The sequence below is a fragment of the Sander vitreus genome, chromosome 10 (assembly GCF_031162955.1).
Source record: "Sander vitreus isolate 19-12246 chromosome 10, sanVit1, whole genome shotgun sequence".
In the NCBI taxonomy this organism is placed as follows: Eukaryota; Metazoa; Chordata; class Actinopteri; order Perciformes; family Percidae; genus Sander; species Sander vitreus.
Genome location: NC_135864.1, coordinates 6456757 through 6483415, shown reverse-complemented (window position 1 = coordinate 6483415; position 26659 = coordinate 6456757). Strand labels below are relative to the sequence as shown.

Below are 26659 nucleotides of genomic sequence, written 5' to 3'. Positions count from 1 at the left end.
GTTTTTATATTCTTTTTTTTTTCCTGTCATCAATAAATAGTCAAAGGACATCATTAAAAAAATTATTTTAGTGAATGCTACATATATGTTACCACCTGGGGGAGACAAATTATTATATTACACTTGAGTCTACAGTATCTGGCTCTCATTCAAGCTGATGCAGGTAAAATTAAGGTAAAACTAGATTCAGAATGGTGAGTCTAACAGATAGTTCTACTTCAAACATGTCAACTGAATGAAATTGAGATGCAAGGTAAAAAAAAAAACGAGAAAAGAGCAAAAAAACATGTATGAACAGTAAAGTGCCAACTCTTCTTTTTTTTTCTTTAGAGTTTAAAGTGATATTTTTATATTCTGCCCTCCAGGTATTTGGAAAGCTGTGACAAATGAGCATCTTAAAAAAATAGACATGAAGTACAGTCAGTAGTAATTATATATTTCCATATTTTTATTTTATTCAATTTGTCGTCTTAGTTATACTTCTTGTCATGAAGGTGCTGTTGCATACCATTTTTCATAAGGAAATTCCCTAAAACTCTGTTTATCTGACTTAGATTACACTACTTGTACAAGACCTCGAACACACCTTGTCTTCGTGCTCAGTTCGGCCAGTGAAAACAAATAGTGCATGTCCAAAACCACAATTATATTTCTCTCAGCGAGAATGGGTAGAAGATTGTTTTGTCAGTATGCTTTTTAGTCTTGGTACAGTACATTTCCTTAATGATATTTGCCTATGCTTCATTATGTGTACATCTTGGCTAACACTGTTCACATTGGCCACTGCTTCCCTGCCAACTGTGGTGGTTTTATGACCTGCTCTGCCATAATGTAAATGTTTGATAGAGAAGGTATTCCTCCAGACAGAGAAAATGTTTTAGGTTAAGTCTTATTAGGCTGGGTCCTTTCATGAAGGTAATTACAACTTCTGGAGGTTATTTAAGTTGTTCAAAGGCGAGAAACCTTCGGTTGCCTAACATTTCCGCTCCTACTTGATCACTGAAAGGTCATAAGGATATTACCAAGCCACCACGCTCTGACCCATGCACTTCTTAGCATTGCAGCCTGAAAAAGTGTTATTCCGAAGAGAAATGTCTACTAGTTGGAAAAAAAAAATCTTATAACAATGATGGTTCACATGAAGGTAAAGCACACTCTTGGTTATCTCTAGACTTTTTCCTATTGTGCATATCGTATTTCGAAGGTGTCAGTTGAAACAACACGATACCTTCCATTTCCTCTGAGATCACTGAGCGAAAGCGTCTTGTTGCATTCTAAAAATAGTTCAGTGAAATTTAAACGTTACAAAGGTTTTACGGTAGAGCCTAAACAACCTTGACTCAGGCATCAGTCAGCGGTGGTGTGGTCATATGAGGGTGGGGTATGACATAACATAACATAAACAACATTGAGGAGGAAATTGAAATGGCAAAGTGGGTGAGACATTTGAGTTCAGGCTGAGTTCATGCTTTATTGTCTGTACCATGCTTCATCTGCAAAGAGATAACCTTAAACATGTAAAATATGGAGTTGGTTGAGATGATCCAATTTTATTTCATAATTGCTAGCTGACAGCATGGATTGTTAATTACATTTTGGGAAATGTCACCATATTTAAAAGAAAGACCCCCATTTTACACTAACAGGTAAGCAGTCGCCTCATTTTCCTTACATTGTCCTAGATATTTGATCTTATACTGAGCTTCTGACTACAGCCTTGGACATACTTACTTAACATACTGTACAAAATATTAAAAATAATCAGTAATATGTAAATGATATATGATATGATTGAAATGGGAGTAAAAAAATCTTTAATCATTAGCATATCCTTCAGAATTTTACTTTTATCAGGGTGAAAAGAACTCTTAAGGAGCATTTAGACCAAGGGAGACTGAAATCACAGAGGCCAATAATACTGATTATAATTTTCAGGCATACTTGTGTTTAATGTGATGGGTTATTATCATCCAAACCCTACTTAAAAGGGCCTTGACAAACATTTAAATCAATAAGCTATTTTGTGTTACAATGCCCTCTTAATAAGGATAATTCTTGCATTTGTACTGTACAGGTGTAAATGGGACTCAGTAATAATATACTGGGCACAATTCCTTTGTGATGAGAAATAGGACTTTGCCCAAAAAAGAATGTGTGCGTTCAGCAAACCCACTCTGCATAAATATTGAATAAACTGCCCTGTCTTTTTGGAGAGTTCTCGATCGATATAGTCTCAGAACGGATGTCCAAAACCATAAGAACTCTTTCTGTGTTTGGACTTCCATTTTGACCACAAGTCTTACAAGTCTCCGGCCTTAGTCACTTGCATGGCCTGGCTGGATGTCAGATGTTTCACTGACCAGTTTGGGGGGGGATCACCAACATGACGTCAACCAAGAGCACAGCTGACTTTATACTGGTCCAGCACGAGTTTCAGATGTGGTTACCTTTACTCAGAAGCCCAGACCAGTGAGTGCCTATTTTGGCAAATGGATGGCCTTGTTACTCCTAAAATCAAAAAGAAACAAATCCTGCACAGATCCCATCACTGATCCTCCACTCAGCTGCTTCTGAGGAACTTGAGAATAGCAATTAAAATCACTCATTCATGATGCAGGCTTTTTCATCTAAAGTCTGCTGGTACATTTACTTCACGTTATTGTTTTTCACCTATGAATAGCACTGAGTGATTCGCTAAAAAGCAGACTGTGCTGGTTCATTTTTTACGTCTCTTTTCTTGCTCCTGAACAGACTGGATGAATGAAAACACTGGTTCTGTTCACATGCTTGCTGCCGCTCTTGGCGCTCTGAAGGGCACGTCCCCCTCCTTGCCCTCCTCTCCTTTTCTCGACTTCTGCTGGGTTGGCTGGTTAAATCTGTGAGCATTAGTGGGCGTGTGTGTGTTGGTGCTCCTAGGGCGCATGCGAACTGAGGCCCAAAGGGGAAAGCCTTCCACACAGATCTAAGCCAGCTGCCCTGATTTAAACACTTCATTGCAAGAAGAGTGGAAGCAAGGGATCACCCCCTACCAGTGTGCTCAAAGTACACTGGCAAAGCAGCTGCACACTCTGAAAACAACAGACAAGCAGCTACAAATGGTACATTTAGACGTCTGCTGTTAGGTAGGGGCATTTTGGGAGTCCTTCTGCCTCAGATTCTCAGGACTCAAAGGGCACTTGCTGCCCTGAGAGGGGGTGTTCAAGCAAACTGACCTCTGGGGTTAACCAGGATCAGTTTGTGTGAAGCTCTGTGGAGGAGGGGAGGAGGGAACAGGCAACAGTTGGAGGTGGGAGGCCACAGTGGGGCTCCTGCACTGCTCAAGAAGGAGACTAGGCAGTCACCGGGAAGCAGGGAAAGAGGAGGATATGGCCACGGGAGAAATCACAACACTTCCCTCCACACCTGAAGACGGCGGCAGCGGCGGCTTTACTCCTGGGGGCTTCAAGGATCCCAAAAGGCTGTACTGTAAAAACGGGGGGTTCTTCTTGAGGATAAAGTCTGACGGGGGCGTGGATGGAATCCGGGAGAAGAACGACCCCCACAGTAAGTACTTCCAGTCCCCTTCTTCTTTGCTTTGCCAAGCAACACAAAGCTTCTTTATGTTCTTTTTAATTTGCAACAGGGAAGTAGGAGTAAAGCAAAAACATCATGGAGGAACGATGTGAATTTTCCAGCTTTACTGAGGTTTATTCTCCACTTGTAAACACCAGAATGTGTGTAGGCCTATTTCTGGAAAGTTTAATAACCCTAGTTCAAGAGAAGGACACCTCAAATTTTCTTAATCAGTGGGAGCTTTGATGGAATGTGCATGATGATTTTAGTAAATGTAGATCCCCATGCTGAGTCACAGCCATTCAAACTGCTTACTGTGTGATATACGTCACACAACTAACCCTAAAGCCAGAATAAGTGAATTCCTGTATATCCAATAAACGTATCCCACTGATATATCTAAAAATTATACTATTACTACAAAATATAATAAAATATCCTCTGTACCACCAAGTCAATCAATATTAGAAAGTGAGAGAAGTTTTAGGTTTTTCTAATGTTCTTTAAGTTAGTAACTATTAAAGTGGAAGCTCTATTGGCCTGGACTTACGCCTCGGTTCCTCTGTATCACTGATTACTTTTGAGTGTGTGTCCTAAGTTGCATCAGTAAGTGGGAGGGGAGGAGGGGGGGGACATGAAAAAATGTGGGTTTTTCCGAGGTAAACACGTTTGGAAGTGTATTGCCCAAGATACAGTGTGACATTTCAAGCAGGTGTACCCAAACAAATGCCTGGTATGGAACCAGTTCAAGGAGAGAGGAGCTATTTTTAGAATACATGTATAACCTTTAATTACATTAGACTTATTTGCATTAAAAAAAAAACTTACCCCTGTTATTCTGGGTGTCAGAGAGTCAGTACCATGGCTTCAGAAAGGAATATATCCACAATTAGTCATATAACAGGAATCCGTATTAATTATTTATCTTTTTACCAGAATGGTTTCTTACAGTTAATGTAATCTGAGCTGTGCTTCATCAATGGTCCTTTTGTTAAGGCTGTGATTGACCTGCCAACTTTCTGGACAACATAACATACCTGCCAATGTTGAAAATGTTAGTGAGGAGTAATGTTACCCAATATATCCAAGGATCCTCAAGTGGGTTTTTTGTACTAATATACTGTAGATGCAGTGGTGGAAGACGTGTTCAGATCCTTTACTTAAGTAAAAGTACTAATACTACACTGTAAAAATACCTTATATATACTCTTACTTACAAGTAAAAGTCCTGCATTGAAAATGTTACTTAAGTAAAAGTATGTAAGTATCATCAGGAAAATGTACTTAAAGTATTAAAAGTAGAAAAATCCCCACATTTTAGAAACTGTACGATCAAAACCGTTCTGTCAATCAACTAATTGTTTAATCGGCTAAACATTTTAGCTGTACTTGTAGACCTGTATATTGTTGGGTAGTTTAATTTATAATAAAACATTGTATTTTATAAATTACATGTGTTTTGTGTGCAAAAATCTAAATTTGTAAAGTAACTAAAGCTGTCAGATGAATGCAGTGGAGTAAAAAGTGCAATATTTCCCTCTGAAATGTAGCGGAGTAGAAGTAAAAAGTGGCATGGAAAGAAAAGACTCAAATAAAGTACCTCAAATTTGTACTTGAGTATAGTACTTGAGTAAATGTACTTAGTTACACTCCACCACTGTGTAGATGTGACTCTATTCCACCAAATTGGTGTGCTTTGTAACACACTTCCTATCCCAAAGCGTTGTGAGGACAGTATTACACATACACATCAGCACAAATGATTGCCCTTACATCACTCACCCCAGGAGACTTACAGATAGGACCACACTGAACAGAGACAAGCCCAGTTGAAGGAAGGTTTTCCTGTAATCACAATAACTGTGGGACATAATATTCCCAGTCAACACCAAACACACGACAACACACTCAGACCAATTATACATTAGTTTCAGGGAAGAACACCTCTTTGATCTGTGACACACAACATCCAGGCAGCATGCTTAACTGTAGACAGATGCGTCTATCTGACGTTCATTCTGAACAGATCCCCTAATTTACCTGATGGGGCCCCTGATTCCTTTTTGGTGGTTTGGCTTCATGCAAAGTATGCTGTGTTGGCAAGCAGTTTTGCCTCTTCAAAAAAAGTTGGAGTTGATTTCGATACATCTGTGAGGAGGCTGTCACACAGCCAACAGGTACTGTGTGCTCAGTGTACAGTCTACACTGTGATGCTAGTTTGGTGGCTGACGTGAGTTATCTTAATGTTACCATTGATGCCAATGGTGTTGCATTCATTTACTGCAGGAATATGGGAGTAAATGTAAATGCGGTGCGGTTTAAGTAACATAAATTAATTGATAATCCCCAGAATAAAAAGCAAATTGAATGATCTTTAAGCTCATTTCAAGCCACTTTAATCAATGATATCTAACTAGCTCTGCAGCTTTATTGAGCTTTAAAGGCTCTTTTAGCTCATTGTTTTGATTTTACAGCACATTTACTGTTGATTCACTCCCAAAGCTCTCATCAGTGTTGTTGTTGCTAACACATTAACCACATTAACAACTTTATAAGTCTGTGTATGTATATGGTGTAGCAATGTAGTACCTGTCAGCTGGCTTTTGTTGCAATCCCCCCTTAAATTGACTAATGCAGCTTCAAGTTTTACTATATATGAAAAAGTTTGCTATGTTTGCTCTTGAACAACAGTTTCCCCTTTCAGTTTTGTGCTGTCAAGCTAATCATTGATCTTCCCTCCAAAATTCAACTAATTTGCAGACAACGTTAAATGTCCTGTGCCACTGGTCTTTTAGACCATGACTGTCTCATTTGTTACTCATGTTTACAGCCGTAGTAAAATAGTTTATATTAAAATGCCTCGCATACTGTAGCATCTTTACTGTGATTTGATTCTGGAGTTGCTGGCTCTGCTGTGCCCAGGGGTCATGTTGGATCATTTATAACAGAAGTTTACACAGAGTTAAAAGAGGGTGCCATGGATGTAACCATAAAACATTAAAGAGATTACTATTTCCTTGTGATTTAGTATATAAATCCGGTACCTAGGATGTTTATGCCCTCTTTATCCTTTTATAAAACTGGTGTATTAAACACAGCACTTCATTTTTTTTCCTTTGACTAAACAAGCAAGCAAACTACTAATGTTTTGTTCATTTTGTCCAAAAAAAAAAAAAACTATTTGTCTTTTTCCTCAGTAAAGCTTCAACTCCAGGCGACTTCAGTGGGGGAGGTGGTCATTAAAGGAGTCTGTGCCAATCGCTATCTGGCCATGAACAGAGATGGACGACTGTTTGGAGCGGTGAGTGAGCTGGATCATTTTTCTGTTAAAAGAAAGTTGCACTGTTTCCGTTTGGAGATTACTGTGAATGCAGTCCTATCAAATCATCAAACAAGCATTTTCTGATGGGTTCAAAGCCCAACAGTGCTTTTCACAAATCTCAATTAAACACCTACAGTAAATGACTTCTGCCTCCGTTACAAGCAGCATTTAGGCTGCTGTGTTTTGGAAACCAAATATTTATTAGCCACACGACAAGAAACGCTCCCTCGCAGGGAAATAATTTGGTTGGCACACATTTGTCATAGACAGCACTGAGAATAAAAAAGGTTTTCAACAACATTACATTGTGTCCTGTTGTAGATGTATGGGATTCAGAGAGACAAAAAACACTTTTGTCTCTATTCGTCTCCTGTTTGCTTTGACCAGAATTTGAGTCCAACTGAGGCGTCTCTCCCAATCCAATCAGTTTGATCATTTGTCTCTCTTTACATTCTCTAGTCTTGTCCTCAGCGTTAAAGTGTCCATATTATGAAAAAATCACTTTTTCTGGGATTTGGGGTGTTATTTTGTGTCTCTGGTGCATACAAACTTGGAAAAAAAAATACATCCATGCTGTTTTGAGTGAGATACGGGTTTCTGAATGTATCTTGCTTTCAGTCTCCGGGTGAGCTATTCAAAATCTGCAGGGTTTTCTACGTCACTAGCCGAAATGAGGGGGCTAAACCATGCTAGCGGTTAGCCCCCTCGTTCTCAATGGCAAAACACTGCTACAACACACAGAAGTTCACCATAATCTACAAAAGAACTATTTACATGTCCCTCGTCTGCAGGTATTCCACGCAAAGTTGGAAGTGCGCCCTCGTTTAGAAGAAGTCTCCCGGCTAATCCTGCCTTGTACCAACTGCAGTTAGAGAAACAGCTAGCTAGCAATTGAGAGCCTTACCTAGCTACTGTGCATGTGCAAATCCCAACAAAGATGGTACAGAAGTGAGCTGCAGCAATGTGCAGTACAACAAAAATATGGTGTTTTTGGATAATTAAACCATGTAAACCTATTCTGGTACAACCTCAAAATACAATTATGAACCTGAAAATGAGCACAATATGGCCACTTTAACGCTGCCTTGCCAACAAAATTGTGACATGACACTCGTCATGGCAACAATAGCAAGTTTGTGTTTGAGAATTCAAATCCAAATCCCATTACGTTAAATGAAAGAAACAAATACATGATACGCAAGACGTTATTTCGCTCTGCAAAACCAAATACAATAACCTATATTCGATTCCCACTTTAGTAAGGAGAGATCAGTTGGAAATGATAATGACAATATGCCACTATGATAATTATTATAATATGTATACACTAGCTGCATGTTTTTATTAGACTCCATTATTGTGTACAGTAACATCTTCATGAAAGTCAGGCCCATGAAAATAGGATATACCAGAATTTCTCCAAAAGTCTCGTTGTTGCTGGTCGAGAAAAGCAAGTATTTGCTGGCTTTTATTGTGAATTCTTTTGGATCTCCACGGGCAACCTGACTATCATGGGGGAAATGGGAAGGCGGAGACTTGAGGAGGACTTAGTCTAAGAGAGACGAAAGACAGAAACACAAAGACATTTAAGGAGCTGCAGCCAACAATTAATTAGTTTGTGAAACATGGAAAGTCAGTTTTTTGCACAGACATGGTGACATTTGAGAGCGTGGGAAAACAGAAATTATGGAGAGGCTTGACATTTCTGAATGAAGATTTAAAGGGGCTGTACTCGACATTCAGAACATTACTATAGCAGTAAACAACTATTTGCTTTGTAAAGATATAGTGGAGGAATGGCATCCTGAGCAGAGAATGATGTCACACTCCCTCTGTGTGTGTTGTAATCTGAGTTTCTTTATTCATTATTTTGATAGCTGGTCAGGCCGCACGAGCATGTGAGTGCATGGTAGTGCATGTGAGTGCCCTGTGCATCAGTATCAGATGCTGAGGGCCGTGACAAAGCATCGGTATTTTTTAGAGTTGGGGAACGGTCTGTGAGAGCCGTGTGGAGGCAATCCCAGACCACTTTCTCAGTATTTTGAGTACAGCGCCTTTAAGCAGCAAGAGACAGTAATTCATTTGTATAAGAATAAAGGTTAGAGAGATGAACCTTCTTTTTTGAAAATGTACTGGTATGGTTTCTTTCTATCCTGCAGCAGAACATCTGAAGTCTGTTTTTTTTATTTTTATTTAAAAGTTTTTAGAAACGGACAGATTGTCTGACTGACCAGCAGATAAACTTTAACTGGCTTTATAATGTCCTTTGTTGTTCAGTGGTCACGTTTCACATGAGCAAAAGAAAAATAAAAAAGCACAATCAAAGTTAGGTTAAGAAACTTAACTTTAGCCTTTTGTATTTTGTATCATTACACAACGTACTGTCAAATTAAACTGATCTGAAGGATTTCCTGAATGCTCATTAAAAGTAGCCAACACCAATTTGGCACCACTGTTGGTCTGTTTCCACAAAGTTGTTGCTTTCAGCGGCAGTGGAAGTGTGAAGTGTTGGTGAGTGATGTGGTTCGGTGGTTGTGAAGGCTTGTCCACAGTCAATGTAATTGGCAAGAAGCATTTCCTCCCTAATGAGAAGCTACAGCAGCTGCCACACAAGGCGTTGCTCTATGTTCTCATCCTATTAATACAATCATTAAAAACCCACAAGATATTAACTCCCTTCTGATTACCATTTGTGGTGTGAAAACAAGAAAAGGCAGTATATGTTGCCAAAGAAATTACAATTCTTTCCCTCTAATTTAGCACCTTGACTGGTCTGGTCTTGAACATGTTTTATCTAGAAGCAGAAGTCATCTGCTATGTATTAGATGTTTGCTAATATAATTGACAAATTGGCCACTACTGACACCTTAGTTGATACAGACATTTGTTCTGCTCATAACATCTGTACACTTTTGGACTTATATTCATACTAATTGCACCCTAAACCTTTAAAGCTCTGCGTAACATTTTTATATTAATGAACGTCCGTTACATTCAAGCCATTGCCAAATGAGTTGCTACAAAGCTAAGTAAGACTATCAGCTCCACACAACTCTCTCTGTATTTCTCAGTATGGCTAAGTTCAGAAGAAAACTTGAGTGAAGATAATTACCTCTTCTGAAAAGTCCATAATGTTTTTTTAATCCTCCGTTTCACCTTGGCTGCTAGCAACTGCGTGGAGGAGGGGTGGGGGCTGTGTGCGATCACGGAAGGCTTGTATCATGTGGACGCACAGACAGTTTTGTTGTCATTACTTAGAATTCCTCATGGGGGCGACAGAAACTACACACTATAGCTTTAACAAAATAACATTCCTCAATATTTTTAAAAAACACATTTTTCTTGCACCTTAGATAACTGAATTTTAATTTCAAAAATGAAAGATTGGATACAACAATTAATGAGGCTTCTCTCTGTATATCTATGTCCTAGATATGTTTAGGCTTGTAGTAGCTTTGGTGATCAATGGATCAATGGTCTTCCAATTACAAATAAAACCCACCGCTACTGCTTTTGCATAATGAATTGCACGTCCCTGCAAAAGCCCTGGGTGGTTGTTGCAGTTGAAAGAAAATGTCTTCTGACTAATAGCTCCATAGCTGTGCGGTCACAGTCAAGTAAGAACAGAAACTAAAACAAAAGCCTCTTGTTGGACAGGGTAGAGGTTAACGCCCAGCGAGACAGCAAGATTTTGGCCAGACGTTCAGTAATTAATGTTTTCTTCAGGTTTTCAACAAAGGACCACGTTAAACTTAGGGATAGTGTGAGCACTAAAATCAGATGACAGCACAAAAGCCTTTATTTTGTTTGTATTGTATAGTGATCTTCATCTTTGGCAGTTTTTAAACCTTGTCATTTGTATACCTATCAAATCCACGTTTGTCCAATACATCTGAATTTGTTTAGTTAATGGATTTGTTCTCCGTTTGTATAAATTTCTTCTTTTTCATGTTTAACATTTCAGTCTGATAACCTTCATGTTTAATCATGATTCAAGGAAGCTGAACTAAAACAAACACTTGTTCTGTAATAATGTCCCTGGTCAGGCATGGTTTCCTAAAAAAAAAAGAGTCTAAGTGTGAAACATTGAGCAGAAATTATTCGAAACCAACAGTCTTCAAAAATAAAGGTGGCATTTAGCTCTGGGTGTTTTATGTGGTAATTTAATGTCATTAAATGTCAGCATTGCCCATTTGCTCCCTTTCCAACAACATATATTAAATTCAATTAAATATCATCCAAATAAAATAACATATTTGATGAAATGCCACTATAGAAATTATTTTCAGTACAGAATGACCTAACTTCAGTTTCCATTTGTTGAAATATTAAAGGTGCCCTGCCACACAAAGCCGTTTTTACTTGTATTTTTTGAAATATGTTAGGTCCATATGTGTTTGTCTTATGTCGTGAATGTGAAAATGAACTGCTACCTCCTCTGTCAGCTCTAGCCACTCAAAAGGAATAAGCGGAGAAATCAGGGCACTTACAAAAGCTGGTCAGTCTGACGTGGTGTTGCCTGAGCTCATTACTATTCATGAGCTCTCCCAGTTGCGCTGAATAAAAGATGCTGATAGCCAGGCTCTCACTGGCTAGCTGTTAGCCAATCAGAGTCAAGAAGCTTAGCTTGTTGAATATTAATGAGAACTGGCACAAATCGAGCCGAGTCTTCCTGCAGGCTTTCTATACCACGCTTGAATAGCTTGAAACAAGGTAACCAAGGCATTTTTTCAAAAAAAATGTTACAGAGTCCATGGTAGAACTTCAGACATTACCACAAAGTAATGAAATAAGTATGACAGGGCACCTTTAAACACTAGTTTCACAGTTTGCAAGCTAATTATAGTGTATTGGGATAGGATGGTGTCCCAGTAGTTCTTTGTCCTGTAAGAAAAGGGCTGAAGATGTAATCCTTGCTCCCCTATTTAAATCCCCTGAACCCCCTACAGTTCCTCACTAAACAGCAGATTCAATTAAATGTATGCGTTATCCCTCTGTGTCTTTCTCTCCAGAGACGAGCAACAGATGAATGCCACTTCTTAGAACGGCTTGAGAGCAACAACTACAACACCTACCGCTCCAGGAAGTACCCACACATGTACGTGGCACTGAAGAGGACTGGCCAGTACAAGTCTGGAAGCAAAACTAGCCCGGGTCAAAAGGCCATTCTTTTTCTTCCAATGTCTACCAAGTGCTAATCTGGGATCTAATTGAGAAATATTAACGTCTTAGTGGCAGCAATGAAGAAGATGTGACGGCAATGAAGACCAAGTGCTCCATCATCATTGCCCAAAAATAGCTGTGATGCTTTTTCGACTGGTATATCCTGAACTTATTCAGCTTTTACTTTCAAACAATGACACACATTCACACCTGGCTGCTTCCCAGTAAAACCAGGCCTTTACAACTGCTACGCTATAGTGCAACTGGAGCCAGGTGCCTTGCTCAAGTGCACCCCTAAAGTACGGCAGTGTTCATTTTACTTACACAGATCTTCCTCTCTGGCTGAGGTGATTTAAAGCAGCAACCTTTTGATAACAAGTCGGCTTTTTACCGTTTCAACTTCTTACTGGGTAAACTGCAGTCTGAGTTTAGCTGCAAGATGTAGGGCATATAGAGGAATATTCAGTTAAAACATGTCTTCTACATAAAAAGGGTTAAGAAAATGCACTTAAGTCTACATTATTACTGTATAACTTGATAAAAAGAGAATGGATTGTACTAAGTAACTGAATTTAAGAATGTTGTGCTAGAAAATGGTTTGACAAAATAAAAATAAAAACTAAGCATACTAAACACACTCAAAACAAAGCCCAAGCACTAAATATAGTATATTCTAATTCTTTTACATGACTCACTATCTTCACACGATTAATGGATACAGGTTTCCTGAACTTGCCATTGTTTTTGATGAAACTGCGTTCTCCTTTTGTAATTGTATAATGGGAGATTTGTGCAAAAAGTCCACATAGCGTGGCACTGGAGCATAATTTATACATTTATTAATACCAGATAATTGTTGCGAATCATGTCTAGTTCAATAAGGGAAAAGCAGTTAACTTGAACAAAAAGATGATTTTTACTTTTATTATTTTTTTACCTGTCAGTACGCCAATTCAGCAAGGCAGCCAATAATAATATTGCAACTACTGGCCACTAACGCTGAATTCTGCCAGTGTATGTTCAGCTACTACTGGTGGTCAGCTTGTTAACACGACCTAAAGTATTCCTAGTTAAAAATACAGCAGAATTTAAAAATGAAATCAGCTGCTGGCAGCCCGTTTTCCCAACAGATATGGACATCCAACATGGCCACCAAAAAGTGTTAAATACGCTGTATAAAACTCTACAGTCCTGCAGGCACCGCAGTGGCATATCTCTTGTTCTTGTCGTTCGCAGCCTATTGCACCGCATTTCTTCAAAAGGTAACAGCTAGTGTGAAAAAAAATATTTCTTTTTATTCCAGTAATAAATACACTTTAAATATGAGTAATACTGACAACCATGTGTCAAAATAGCAATCCATGATATGCTTGGTTGATGATGGCTTGCTAGGATTTTAGTGTTGGGGGAAGCTGCCTGTGATACAGCTGGTAAAACCTCCCTGAGTAGACAGCGGGAAGCTCCTCCATGCTGAGGTCGATCTTGTTGAAGCCGTGCTCCAGGCCGTGAAGCAGAAGCCTGGCTACGCGAGACGTGATGGGTGTGGTGTCGCTGGTCCTGGCCAGCTCGGCAAGGTCCAGCCAATCGCAGCGCAGACACTCCTGAGTACAGAAGTTAATGTCGTAGGTGAGAGGGCTGAGTCGGCAGATGATGTACATGTCCGACATGCCGAAGGCGCCGGGGTGGTTGTGCTGCTGCCGGATGCTGAGCAGAGATCTGAACTCAGCGTGAACGCCGGTTTCCTCAAAGACTTCACGAACGGCAGTGGCACCTGAGAAATTTCATTAAAATAGGAATCAATGTATGTGGAGGCATTTTAAAGATCCTGACAGAAAAAGGAATATATTTGTGTTCCCTTGTCAGACTGATGTTTAGATGTGGGGAAAAGGGAAAATACATATATTTTTTGTAAAGACAAATATTTCACGCTGCTTTAGGGTTGGGTCATGTTTATAATAATAATAATAATAATAATATTAAAGCTGCTTTTAAAATGTTAAAAAGGTGAATTTGGAGATATAATTCTTTGCTTGTATATCATTTGTACAGTTCAAATGAATGTATATGTATCGTCTTTCAGCATAACACTAAATTGAAGGATTTAGCTAGATGTACTGTATTCATTTTTGGCTCTGACACTCACCAATATTTTCTCCTGGATCAGACAAGCCACCGGGAAACTTCCAAGCATTCTTTGTCTGAAATACAGAGTTCAAATTTGACATCAATTGTGATAGATGGCACTGCTGTAAATGTATCTCAGAGTTATATCAACACGACAATAAATGTCCATTTTAGTTTCGTTTTGAATCATAACATCTTCCAGTGTCGTCCAGTTTAAAGTCACTTATTTCTTTACTTGAAATTAGTGGCACCGCCATACAGTAGTTTTTATTTAAGTAAATCACAGCAAGTAGTAGATTATGTGTTCAAAGGATCATCTTATGTATCTGAACTAATAATTATACAGGCAGAGAGATGTTTAATGCTCTAATCTATCTGAGCGTCTTTTCATTTTATGTTTTATACTTAGTGCCTCACTCTGGAGACTTTTACATTTGATGCAGTGAAGTGTGTCTTCTAAAACTGTTTCACCACTTATCCTTGATATTTAATGACAGTATGCTGCTGGTTAAATTATGATGTCAGTGTTGTATATATATTTTTGTCGTTACTTAAAGAATTTAGTATGCAGTGCTTTCTCTTCACGTAATGCTATCCAACTTAGATTGTCTTTGTTGCAAATCCTCTTTGTGAGGAACACAAATGCACTACAGCATTTATTTTCATGTATTGTCAACAGAATGCTATATTTTTTAGAGCTGTTCCTAAAATGTGCTGTTAAGAAAGAAATAAAGAGATTTTGCGCAACTCTAATCGGTGTGGTTTTTCAGAATAAATGTCTCGAACCCACCGGATCTGTCGGAGCTAAATAGGAAAATAATAATACCAAAAAGACTTGCGAATGGATGCCAAACATAACATACGCAATGAGCGATGGTTAAATTAAATTAAACACCCATTACATCATTCTGCTCCCCGATGGATGAAATGACCTCGAGTCCATTGGGGATCTGTTAGTTGTCTTTTGTTCTGATGTGAGAGTGATAATGTCCTGGTTTCTTTTCAGGAAGTTCTTAACCCCTCGTGAGCTCTGGACTGGCTCGGTATGCCAGAGATTTTTCTACTGCCAAGGGCCAGACTGTTAAAAAGCCCATTTCCAGTAAACAACTTGATGGGGAGGAGGAGAAGAGGAAGAGATAAAACACTTCCAGGCCACTAACTGTTTCCCTCTGGACAAAAGCCGTCAAGATATATTATATGCTCTTAAGATTCCCAGCTGGGACACATGTTGTCAGTAAATAAGGTAAATTATAATTTGAACTACATTTGTTATATGGTGCAGATTTTACAGGAAACCATGTGTCCCTTTTCAGAGTATTCCTGCTGGCATTTCTGAGAGACTGAAGAGAGATAAAGACTACAAATTAGGAGGATTGTTGCACATTATCTGAGAAATGTCATGCTGTGGACAGATTTAAAGGTCCCATGGCTTGCAAATTTCACTTTATGAGGTTTTTTTTAACATTAATATGAGTTCCCCCAGCCTGACTATGGTCCCCCAGTGGCTAGAAATGGCGATAGGTGTAAACCGAGCCCTGGGTATCCTGCTCTGCCTTTGAGAAAATGAAAGCTCAGATGGGCCGATCTGGAATCTTCCCTTTATGACGTCATAAGGAGCAAGGTTACCTCCCCTTTCTCTGCTTTACCCGTTCAGAGAATATGGCCCGCCCATGAGAAAGAGAGAGATATCATGGCTCGCAAACAAGCAAAGTGGCAGTTGGTCAAGGCCACACCCCCACCCTCTCTCCTCCTCAATAGCAGTTAAAGCTACAGACACAGAAATGGCACATCCTAAGGAAAGCTCATTGTGGGACTGGCTCTAGTGGCTGTAATTCTGCACCAAGGCTGAATTTCGGGAAAGAGACTTCAGATACAGTATTAGGAGACCACTAAGGTCTATATAAAAGAGACTTCAGATACAGTATTAGGAGACCACTAAGGTCTATATAAAAGAGACTTCAGATACAGTATTAGGAGACCACTAAGGTCTATATAAAAGAGACTTCAGATACAGTATTAGGGGACCACTAAGGTCTATATAAAAACATCCAAAAAGGAGCATGTCATAGGACCTTTAAATTATTTAAATGTATAAATAAAAATAAACTTCTATATTGTGTATATATTTTGGGGGAAAGAAACATGGTAATGTCCAAAATTGTCAGATGTTGTCTGCAGATAGATTTGGTTTTACAATCTTCTGACTTGTCTCCAATACAATGCAGTCTCAGATATATAGATATGTATATATATATATATATATATATATATATATATATATATATATAAACCTAGAAGATAGAAACCAAAGCTTCCTGCATGGATACATACTTCTAGAGGAGAGTGAGAAAAAGTTAGAATGTCACGATTCAAGATCCCTTTGTCATTTTTATGCACAACATAACAACGAAATTGTGTTCACACATCCACTAGTCAATAAATTAGCCAGTGCAAGACAGAAAACTTTAAAAATCAAAGCTCTACTTTGGGGAATCCAATCCTTAAAGAGTTATTAATCTAAGTAAGACTTGTCCAACAACTGAGTGGGGACACATAATTGATGTTGTGATAAATCATGGTACTGGGTCTTGCGGCACATTATTGAAGCTGGAGCATAATCACATTACTTTCTGTTAATGTTATTGAGTCAGAGATTATTTATTGGCTTTCGTACAGACATCTAAAAGGAGATTCAGCCTTTTGCCAGTTCATGGCTCTTTGACAATGAATGATGGCACACGTGTTCACGTTGCTGTATGCATGTTAAACAGGCTCAGACTCTGCTCTTTGGTACAGTGTTGCAACTAAGGATGGTTTTTATTATCTATGAAGCTTTAGATTTTGTTTAGTTCATGAAATGTCAAAAAACAAAATCCCAAATCACAATTTCCCAGAGCCCAAATCAATTCATCTTCATTTGAATGGTCAACAATCCAATTAACAGTGATATAAAACAGAAGCTATTTGAGAGGCTCTGAGCAGAAAATACTTGGCATTTTTGCCTAATAGAAAATGTAAACAATTAATTATACCTACATTTTTAGTATTTATTTTTTGTCTATTGACTAATCAACAATTGACATTGTTTTACACTATTATTTTCATCTTCAGTTACACAGATGTTGGGATGTTTACATGATTTTCTTGACATTACAGATAGCCTGTGCGGTGAAACTAGCATGGACTATTTTTGTGAATAGTATCATATCACGAGGTTACCCGAGGTTTCAAAGCCCTGTAACCCAGTGCTGTGTGTTGTGCTAGGGGACAGTTCAAATCTTAACATGCTTTTCATTTCAGTCTTTAATGGTGGCATGTTGTTAAGGGTTCAGTTACGGCATTTCCCCTGTGCATAAGATCTACTTGGACGGGTATATCTTGTGTTACGTGGTTATGCACAATGCCAGGACTTTCTGACGTTTGACGGTCACATTACAAAATATGTTTGTATTAAAGTGCCCATATTATGCTCATTTTCAGGTTCATAATTGTATTTTGAGGTTGTACCAGAATAGGTTTACATGGTTTAATTTTCAAAAAACACTATCTTTTTGTTGTACTGCACACTGCTGCAGCTACTCTCTTCACCCCGTGTGTTCAGGTCTCTGTTTTAGCTACAGAGTGAGACATCTCACTTCTGTTCCATCTTTGTTGGGAGTCGCACATGTGCAGTAGCTAGTTAAGGCACTCAATTGCTAGCTAGCTGTTTCTCTAACTTCAGTCAGTACAAGGCATGATTAGCCAGGAGACTTCTTCTAAACGAGGGCGCACTTCCGTGGAATACCTGCAGAACAGGGACATGTAAGTAGTTCTTTTGTAGATTATGGTGAACTTGTGTGTGTTGTAGCAGTGTTTTGCCATTGAGAATGCTAGTGCTAGCATGCTAGTTCTAGCATGCTAGCAGTTAGCAACCTCGTTTCGGCTAGTGATGTAGAAAGCCCTGCGGATTTTGAACAGCTCACCTGGAGACTGAAAGCAGGATACATTCAGAAACCCGTATCTCACTCAAAACAGCATGGATGTTTTTTTTTCCAAGTTTGTATGCGTGTGGAAGCACCAGAGACACAAAATAACACCCCAAATCCCAGAAAAAGTGTTTTTTTTCATAATATGTGCACATAACTCTTGTGTTGTCCTCCCGGGTCAAAATGAACACTCTTTTAGACACTGTTTTTACGTTTATGTTGCTTTTTTCCTACGTTATGCTTTTGACGCTTATTTCAACGTTTTTGGCACTTTTTTCCATTAACACCAGCATATTCACCACTAGACCTATTTATTTGCACTAGTTTTACACTTATTTTTTGGAATTCACGTTCAATATACCTCATTTATATGACATTTTCTAATTTGTGTGTAAAAAAAAGCAGAAATTATGAATGATTTTGACTAATGGTTAAGATCAGAGGAATGAAGGTAATGGATAATCACAGATCTGTCAAAGTTTAATCAGGATAATGCTATAAAATTGAATACAACACCCAACATTCTATGAAAATAGAGATCTGATCCTTAATTTTCTTTTGGGAAGAGTGTCTTATGGAACCATCCATGTTATTTTGGGGCAATTTGGACAAAAAAACCCAAATTTATGATATAGAAACTTTGACAACGGGTCAAATTTGACCCGAGGACAACATGAGAGTTAAAGACAGAAGCTGCTGTCTGTACCAAAACATGTTTGGTCATTTCTACTTTCTAGGTTACAAAATGCACACTTTGTGTGAAGGGGTCTTTACTTTTTTTTTTTACTTTACTCATTTATGTCAAGTCAAGCTAGCTTGTATATCTTAAAACAAATTTGTTTCCAAATTGCGTTTTTTTTTAAAAGAGCCCTTTGGAAGTTAACCTCATAACAACTTGAGCACTACAGCAGGGCTCTGTGAGACTGAGACAGAGACACACTCACACAGTTGTTTGAGTGCATTAAGCTCATGTAAACACCGTGTTTGCTTAAGGTCAACTACTGTGCGTAGCTATGTTAAGTGTGAGGGGCGCTAAGGGGATGTCCACCCACGGTTTGATCAACAGAGGTGACATACAACTCACTAAATAAACAAAACTAATCAGTAGACATTTTTTGCAGCATCAAGAGATCAGCTAGCCTGGTCCTACCAGACTCTCGTACATTTCATTTGTACAGAGAGTCTGGCCACTCTCCAATGACAAGTGTTAACGTCCTTGAAGGCGGGTAATCTGTTGAAGTTTAAAACTATTGGATCTGACCAGAGCCACTCTGGATCTGCCATAACCAATGGCTAACGTTTGGTCATGACATCAGCTTAGCATTGCTAGCGTTAGCCTTAGCCAACTCTTTCACCACTAACGGAGTGAGCTGGAAAATCAAACTTTTCCCGAACCCCGTGGGGAGGAGGGCCACAACATCATGGCCACCAACAAAACTCAGCAAAGATTGTTCTTGCTCGGGCTTTAACTTTTGGATATTCGGCAGCGTTGGCACAACGGACCGAATGGCTTCACTCGCATCTTTCTCCGCCGCCATTACGGAACTACAACTCAAACTAGTGCACGACCTCAACGTCATCGTTCTCCGCCACTCCCTCTGTTCGCTGATTGGACCGGTTAAGATTTGACCGGAAAACCCAAGAATATACCGCAAACCCAGACGGAGTACTGAAGGAAAATAAAAATTGAGCGGAAGTACGTAGGAGGGCGGAGCCAGACTAGAGATTGGCTGCTTCATTGGCTCATTTTGTCACTGTGAGTGGAAGGATCGGTGTTCAACATACAGCTTTTTGGCTCAACCAGGCAAGAGCCAGTGAACTAGCTGCCAAAAATCCTTTTTAACAAGCCAAAATATGTCATTTTTTTCTTTTTAGTTAAATGTGCCATGCTGTTAATTGTAGTGTATATAATCACAGCTCTGTGCTCATGGTTAGCTTTTTCATATGCTGCATTCCTGATTGGAAATAACAATAATCAAAATCGGCCTTTTTCTTTATTTGGTTCAGTTTGCTGAAGGAAGGTAGCAAGTCTGTTATGACTACTCAACGCTACAGCAAACATGCATACGTTTATTTAAATTTAAAAAAAAATTGTTTCTTCATTTAATTCAATTAATATGGTCTATATTGCAATAATTTAATATAAATTGTTTTTAATTAGTGTAATTAAGAGACATTTGTAATAATAAAGAAACACATACTGTATACCTTGTTTCTGTCTTGGACCACAAGAACCTTTCCATTGGATTCATCAACAACTGCACCTGGATAAAACAAGCAAACGACCAATCAGACATTCATTTTAAATATTTTGCAAGCACTTATGTCCCTAGGTTTATAAGCTGGTCCACATGTTGCAGTGAAGTAGTTACTGTAGTAGTAGAACAATTTAAAAAGGGAGACCTGGTGAAAGTCTGGTTCAAAGTTGATTATTAGGTTGGACATAAAACATAACCTAAAACCTGCCCCATGTGGAGGAGAAAGCCTGCGGCTGAGCCTCTGTCAGGCCTCAGATGACACAACAGCCGCCTCGTCCACTTTATATTGTTCAACACATCTCTGCTGTTGAAGATTAATCAAGTCCACAGAAAAAACAGTCATCGTTGTTCTGTGGACTTCACTGTCCAAGTATTCCACTTATTGAACTGTTGGCTTTACCAAACATAAAACTGTAATTAAAGTGCCACTAGACTTTTATCCAAAGCGCTGTACAATACCAGAAGATAACTGAAGTTTGAATTACTCTCACTTTAAGGCCTAAATATGCTTCAAACAAGGTATGTTGTACGACGTGTCAGACCACGTCCAAAGGTAAGAGTGTTATGCCATGTTTGGATTGGCTCTTGAGCTGCTAAATGCTCCACTATGTTTACCTTCTAGTCGCGTGGTCGCGCTAGTTGTGTGGTGCAGGGCAGGTGGCGTGCGTTGGGATATCAGAGCTGTTTGGCTGAAAACAGCTGCCTGCCTCAGCTAGAAACGGTGCTGATGAGAGCGGTGAGAGTGAAACAACGCAGCGAAGTTGTGGGCCGAAAAACCCAAACGATGAGCTGAAAGCTGCTACAATTCTACGTGTAGCTAATAACCACTGCATATTTGGGTGACAATTCTCTGTAGGTTCTTCACTACGAGCGACACTTTTGAAAATACTGACTATAGCTGCTTTAACGTCAGCACTACATATAGAGTGAATACGGACAAATTTTGTTAGTTTCCAAAAGGTACGGACTACATAAGCAATTGTTCTTAAAAAAATGTTGCAGTATAGTGATACAAAAATCCACTGATAAAACAAGAACAAAGAATGTCGGTGTCTGAAAATAGGGGGTTAACATAAAATAAAATAAAACTCTTTACTTTCTCCACTCTAAACAGAGTTGGAGTGACTCAGCTGTACTTGTGAATGATCTGGACATCCCACTTCATCACATTTTTCTTTCCTGTTTGAGCAGCTTCTTTTTTTGGCAGGTAGTGACTAAGAGAGGCAGCTATGTGCCGCCGCTGACAGTTCCGGAGCAGGAGGGAAAACGGGCCACTCTTTTCCGGTTGCTTCGTCTGACCGACTGGGAGGGGGCTCCTTAAATGAATGTCCCAGATGTGTAAAGAGGGATTGGTCGTCTTAAAGGCTCGACTTGGACTTCGAAGTGGAAACTGATGTCATGTCCCGATCCCTGTGCCATATGGCGCTGCAAAGGAGGAGGCCTGGCTGCTGCTAAGGGAGGCTATCATTATGTAGCCTTCAGTCTAGGAAACTTAATGCTCACGAGGAGCAGGAGAGAAAGGAAAAAAAAAAAACGGAATAGGAATTATGATACAAAAAGCCCAGAAGCAATCATCACGGGGGAACTGTGGGTTCTGTAGTAAACAATTGTTGATCCTTTGAGGTTACAGTTGGCTTCTGAGCCATGTCGTCTATTAATATATTTCATGTAGGCTTCTTCTACTAGTTCTCGGTTTTTACATTAATTATAGGTTCAAAGTAATATCGGCTATGTACTATGAGGTTGCAAAGAGGTCAGATGTAGAAATCTGATACGCTCTGATTGAGAGTCACTCTAGATCAGAGCATGTTCTCAACACTCAAGCTGAATTTCATAACAGAAGACTAACTAGACTAGTATTGTGATGTCCAGGGCCTTGATTTTGTTACAATGCTGAACTGTATTAGTTAAGGATTAAAGCTATAGTGAGCAACTATTTTATATTAATGAACGGCTGTTATATTCAAGCCATTGACAAATGAGTTGACAGAAAGCTTTGTATGTATTACACAGCTAATTTAGTTTTTCCATATACTGTTGGGAGGTGGCGTACAATTAAAAAAAAGTTTCAGTGAGCCACTAGGTGATGCATTGAACCATGAAACACTTTTCTTGACCCGCTTTTGACATTTGGTCGGACAGTTTAAAAGCCTTCTGGGGCTCACGTTTCCTTTGCCTCACTGCACACCGTTGTAAATCTGTTTCTAACAGAGCAATTGTGTCCACTGCCTCTAAAATGATGATTGATGTTAAGCTCACTTAAAGGTGTGGTGGCCACAACTACAACAAGTCGTGAAACACCAAAAATGGTTGCAGCAGTTGTAGTAGTTGTATTAGTATTAGTAGTAGGCATGACGCCGGCTACACACTGGATGCGTGGCGTGAGCGTGGTGTTTCTGTTGCGTGTCAGTTGCGTGGCGTTTTCTATGTCTTTGCACACCAGAAACATGTCTGACGCGGCGCTGCTGCTGCTAGTCTTGTCTGTACACATGTATGTTTCCCATTGATAAACTGCACTCAAGCTGTAGTATACTTCATGGTAAACATAAATATATACTGATTTGATGACAGCAAAGACAACGTCGGCAGTATTGACGGCAAAATAGGCTACAGAATATTTCGTTCTGATTGACAGGTGCAATATTTGAAAATCGGTAATTATTTTTTTTTTTTTTTTAATTACATTTATATCTGCATTTATGTCAAAACCAAGAGACTTTCAAACATCAAAATGTCATTTATTAAATGTATTTCTGTCAAAATGACATAAACATCTTTTACTATTCTATTTTGAATGGAAACGCTTCCAAAAATAGGCGTCTGTTCCATTTCTGGCATGCATGCGTTTTCGGCGCGGCTCGAGCCGTGCCTGAGACGTGCGTGTCACGCAGGCAGTGTGCAAGCTCTAACCTGTTAACCTGGGAGCTGAAATAAAAACGGACACGCCACGCAGCTGACACGCTCACGCCAGGCATCCAGTGTGTAGCCGGCTTGAAGTTTAAAACCTTAGGATATCAGACACCAGTGTAAATACTCGTTCATTTGAAGACTTATCTTATCAATGCAACGCCACGACTGTGCATTACGTGTAGTTGTTCTCTTGTTTTTATCAAAACAACAAGCAAATAAGTATCGGATCATCTAAACAGCTGCATATTTTAGATTCCTAACCTCAGTTTCATCAATGTTTTTTTTCAGAGCATTCTGGCAACAAAAAAAGGGTATTTCTGGACTCCTTCATTTCTGAAAGATGCTCTGGACATGTTCTGACATGCTTTAAGTGCATCCACTCTTGAAAGTTGTAAACGACACTCTGCCCTCTGCTGGATGATCAGAAACTTAGCACCCTTCAGGTCTGCAACTCCTCCCTTTATTGCTCCTCTTCCCCACATTCACAATCCTGAAGAGAATTTCCATTTACACAAGGGAAATGAGCCAAAGTTGAAAAATGCATAACAGGCAAACAACCTTGTATCCTTTAAAAGTGTACTTGCTAAGTAATGTACATCAAATCATGTATAGTAATAACCAAGGGTGTAACTTTGGTTTGTGAAGTGTGTGTGTGTGTGTGTGTGTGTGTGTGTGTGTGTGTGTGTGTACGGACAAAAAACAGGGTTTCTGGGGGTCCTCTGCCAGAATTTTTTTTTTGATTTGAATCCCATTTCCTGCATTTCTAAATTCATTCATAAGGATGAAGATGATACAAAATCCAGGAAATAATTAGGTTGACCATAATAATAAATTATGCCAGAAAGAATAGTACTAAACTACGTATAAGAAAAACATGTCTTACTTTCTTTTTCGCTTAAAGTAGGGGCCAATCACCGAGACTATAATTATAATAATATCAAACAAATTTGCAAAGTGAGGGGGACGTGTCCCCCGTCCCCAGTGGAAATTACACCCTAGCCTCGGTAATAACTACAAGCAACCATGAACGTTTGCATACATTTGTGCAGAACATATAACTCAATCCTCAATTACAACTACATTGGTGTGTCAAGATATTCCTAACTCAAGTCAGTCAAATTATTTTTTTCCAGCGCTTTCAGCTGCATCTTATGGTCTTCATCAGATCCATGACAACTGTGCAAAGACCACTGGCTGATAAAGACTGTGAGATGCGGTTAAAAGCAGGGAAGATTATATTGGGTCAAACTACTATTCTAAAGTCAATAATGAACTTTGAGGCTACACATATCTACCTGCTACTCCAATTTGGTGAGTTGCAAACCCCGGCAGTCTGCTTTCCCCTTCCCCCAACCAGAGGGCCAACACGGTGTGGCCGTGTTTGGCGTGATGGAAGGTGAAGCCGTGAGTAGAGGCAGCGGCAGCACATCGACTCAGTGAGATAGGTACTCGAAGCCACACTGCAACTTTCCCCTCTGTTTTCCACTGGGCCAAAGAATCTGTGGAGCAAGTCAAGAGTTCACAAGGATACACAATCTTGAAAGATGTATTATTAATGATACTGCTGCTTTTGAAATAAATAATAAACCGCAGAAACGGGCAGGACATCTAATCTGATTCTGGAGGCAAATGAAAAACATTTAAAGAAGCTGACAAGCAGCAGAGACAATTCAGTGGAAGTAGCCTGAAGGGTACGGTAGAACATCTTTCAAAAGGGGAAGGTTGCTGGTTTGAATCCCAGACTGGCTGGTGGGAATGCAGATAGGAATGATGTAGTGTTGAAACAGTTAGCCAATGAAATCTATACAGAAAATCAACCTGCAAAAGTTTGGATACTTAACTATTCGTTTAAGGTATTGACCAAACCAAAAGGCCGGGCATTTTCCTAATCCAGCTGCGAATGTAATATTTTCTCTCTCTTTTATATCATCCTAAATTTAAAACAATCTTTAGATTTCAGACTGTTCATTGGACAAAACAAGCAATTTGAAGACATTGCCTTGGACTCAGGTGCTTTGTGGCAAGCATTTTCATATATATTTTTTTTTTTAAAGTTTATTACTGAACAATAATTGATTTGTCCAAAATGTTGACAGACTACTCAATAATGCAGAAAAAAATACATTAGAAAACCTCTCACTTTAATGTACCATATACCTTTTTGAAATACACGGTTGTCTGATTTTCATGCATAGGGTGGGTGGCTCCCTGCTTTACCTTTGCTGGTAAAATGGGATTAATGCATAAAGGACTTGCAATTTAAATTCAGTAATGAACGTAGCTTTTAAAAATAAAACTACACCCAAACCCCTGAACACAATAATTAATCACATACTGCCATGGCCCTAAAGTCATTACAGAGAGTAATGTGTATTTGACTAGAGGTCTACATAGACCAACAACTATCCAGAGTGTATTTATTAAGCAAAGAGTCAAACATTCACTTGCAGATGCACTGGACATGAACACTGAAACCTGGTTTAAATATTAAGGGATTTTTTTTTGCATTTAGCACACGGAATCTCAAACCTACTGTAGATACGATGGGAAACCCTGCAAGCAATAGTTATGCTTTCAAGCGCCCGCATCTCCAGTGCATGTGTAGGCAAACAACTGGCTTCAGCCTTCTTTACCGTAGGAAGTCGCTCATGCACAGCAGCAGTGGCAGCAAAAACTGTCCTGACCTGTTAGCAGTGTCCTGAGGAGTGTCCCGGGACACTCAAGACACTGTCCTGTGACTCCCAGACACTGTCCTGTGACTCCCAGACACTGTCCCGGGACAGTCAGACACCGTCCTGTACAGGAAGACACTGTCCTGTACAGGCCAGTGTACAGGACCTCACTGCTTCTCCTCATGCAGACACTTAAAGCCCACTGTTCCAGTTTGTGGTCAGTGGCTGAGGCAGATTTGTGAGTTGATGAGAAGACGTGCCCTAGCTGTGCATTGTTTATCTCCACAGATCCTCTTAGTCTCATACACAGCAGACTTTAGGACAACCCACCTTGAAGCAATCTGCTGAATGAGCTTTCGCTGATGTCCGCCGGTAAACCGATGTTAGCCAGGTTCACTGTCACTCCACCGAATCGGTCCACATTGCCTGTCAAAGCCCCGGTCCCCTCCACTCTGTGTAGTTGGGAACGAGTTGCAGTGCGCGAGAACGCACGGACAGTTGAGCGTGCGGGACAAGACGCTCTGCTGCAAAACCTTCCTGTCACCACGAACGGTAAAAGCTTTAAAGCAAAAGCACACGCAGCCATATCTCTACGCTGTCGCCAACATAAACAACCGTTTAAAGGTTTGTTCAACCCTTAACCGGCATGTGTACTTGCGGTGCAGTACGGTTACGTATACGTCCGCCATGGAA

The 26659-nt window shown here is 39.5% G+C and overlaps 3 protein-coding genes across 5 annotated transcripts in view; 2 read left to right on the top strand and 1 right to left on the bottom strand.

Annotated features, from left to right (window-relative positions):
* Positions 1 to 2947: 2947 nt before the first annotated feature.
* On the top strand, positions 2948 to 20325 carry fgf2 (fibroblast growth factor 2). Of its 2 annotated transcripts, none has more exons than XM_078260070.1 (3): positions 2948 to 3543; positions 6750 to 6853; positions 15168 to 20325. In XM_078260070.1, exons 1-3 carry the CDS (start codon positions 3366 to 3368, stop codon positions 15186 to 15188), a joined length of 303 nt encoding a protein of 100 aa, XP_078116196.1. In that variant the 5' UTR covers positions 2948 to 3365; the 3' UTR covers positions 15189 to 20325. The 2 variants fall into 2 exon arrangements, with proteins under 2 accessions (XP_078116196.1, XP_078116195.1); XM_078260069.1 differs by lacking the exon at positions 15168 to 20325 and adding an exon at positions 11887 to 14914 and having other exon boundaries at positions 2953 to 3543.
* afg2a (AAA ATPase AFG2A) overlaps positions 6768 to 26659 on the top strand; it is a 146600-nt gene continuing 126708 nt past the window's right edge. Inside the window, exon 1 of the mRNA XM_078260061.1 lies at positions 6768 to 6853. The gene's annotated coding sequence lies outside the window, so the exon portion shown is untranslated. The remainder of the gene's footprint in view (positions 6854 to 26659) is intronic.
* On the bottom strand, positions 13308 to 26659 carry nudt6 (nudix (nucleoside diphosphate linked moiety X)-type motif 6). 2 transcript variants are annotated; one of them, XM_078260065.1, is made up of 5 exons: positions 26297 to 26659; positions 24590 to 24793; positions 20335 to 20390; positions 14181 to 14235; positions 13308 to 13808 (listed from the first exon to the last, which is right to left on the bottom strand). In XM_078260065.1, exons 1-5 carry the CDS (start codon positions 26550 to 26552, stop codon positions 13426 to 13428), a joined length of 954 nt encoding a protein of 317 aa, XP_078116191.1. In that variant the 5' UTR covers positions 26553 to 26659; the 3' UTR covers positions 13308 to 13425. The 2 variants fall into 2 exon arrangements, with proteins under 2 accessions (XP_078116191.1, XP_078116193.1); XM_078260067.1 differs by lacking the exon at positions 26297 to 26659 and having other exon boundaries at positions 20328 to 20390; positions 24590 to 24610.

What these genes read in the sequence shown, in the direction of transcription:
- nudt6 (XM_078260065.1), bottom strand. Translation starts at nt 26,552, where the DNA reads ATGGCTGCGTGTGCTTTTGCTTTAAAGCTTTTACCGTTCGTGGTGACA. An exon ending in ATTCAGCAGATTGCTTCAAG is followed by an intron (nt 24,794 to 26,296) that starts GTGGGTTGTCCT and finishes CTTGCTCCACAG; the next exon opens with ATTCTTTGGCCCAGTGGAAA. An exon ending in TGATCCAGGAGAAAATATTG is followed by an intron (nt 13,809 to 14,180) that starts GTGAGTGTCAGA and finishes GAAATTTCTCAG; the next exon opens with GTGCCACTGCCGTTCGTGAA.
- fgf2 (XM_078260069.1), top strand. Translation starts at nt 3,366, where the DNA reads ATGGCCACGGGAGAAATCACAACACTTCCCTCCACACCTGAAGACGGC. An exon ending in GGAGAAGAACGACCCCCACA is followed by an intron (nt 3,544 to 6,749) that starts GTAAGTACTTCC and finishes CTTTTTCCTCAG; the next exon opens with TAAAGCTTCAACTCCAGGCG. An exon ending in ATGGACGACTGTTTGGAGCG is followed by an intron (nt 6,854 to 11,886) that starts GTGAGTGAGCTG and finishes CTTTCTCTCCAG; the next exon opens with AGACGAGCAACAGATGAATG.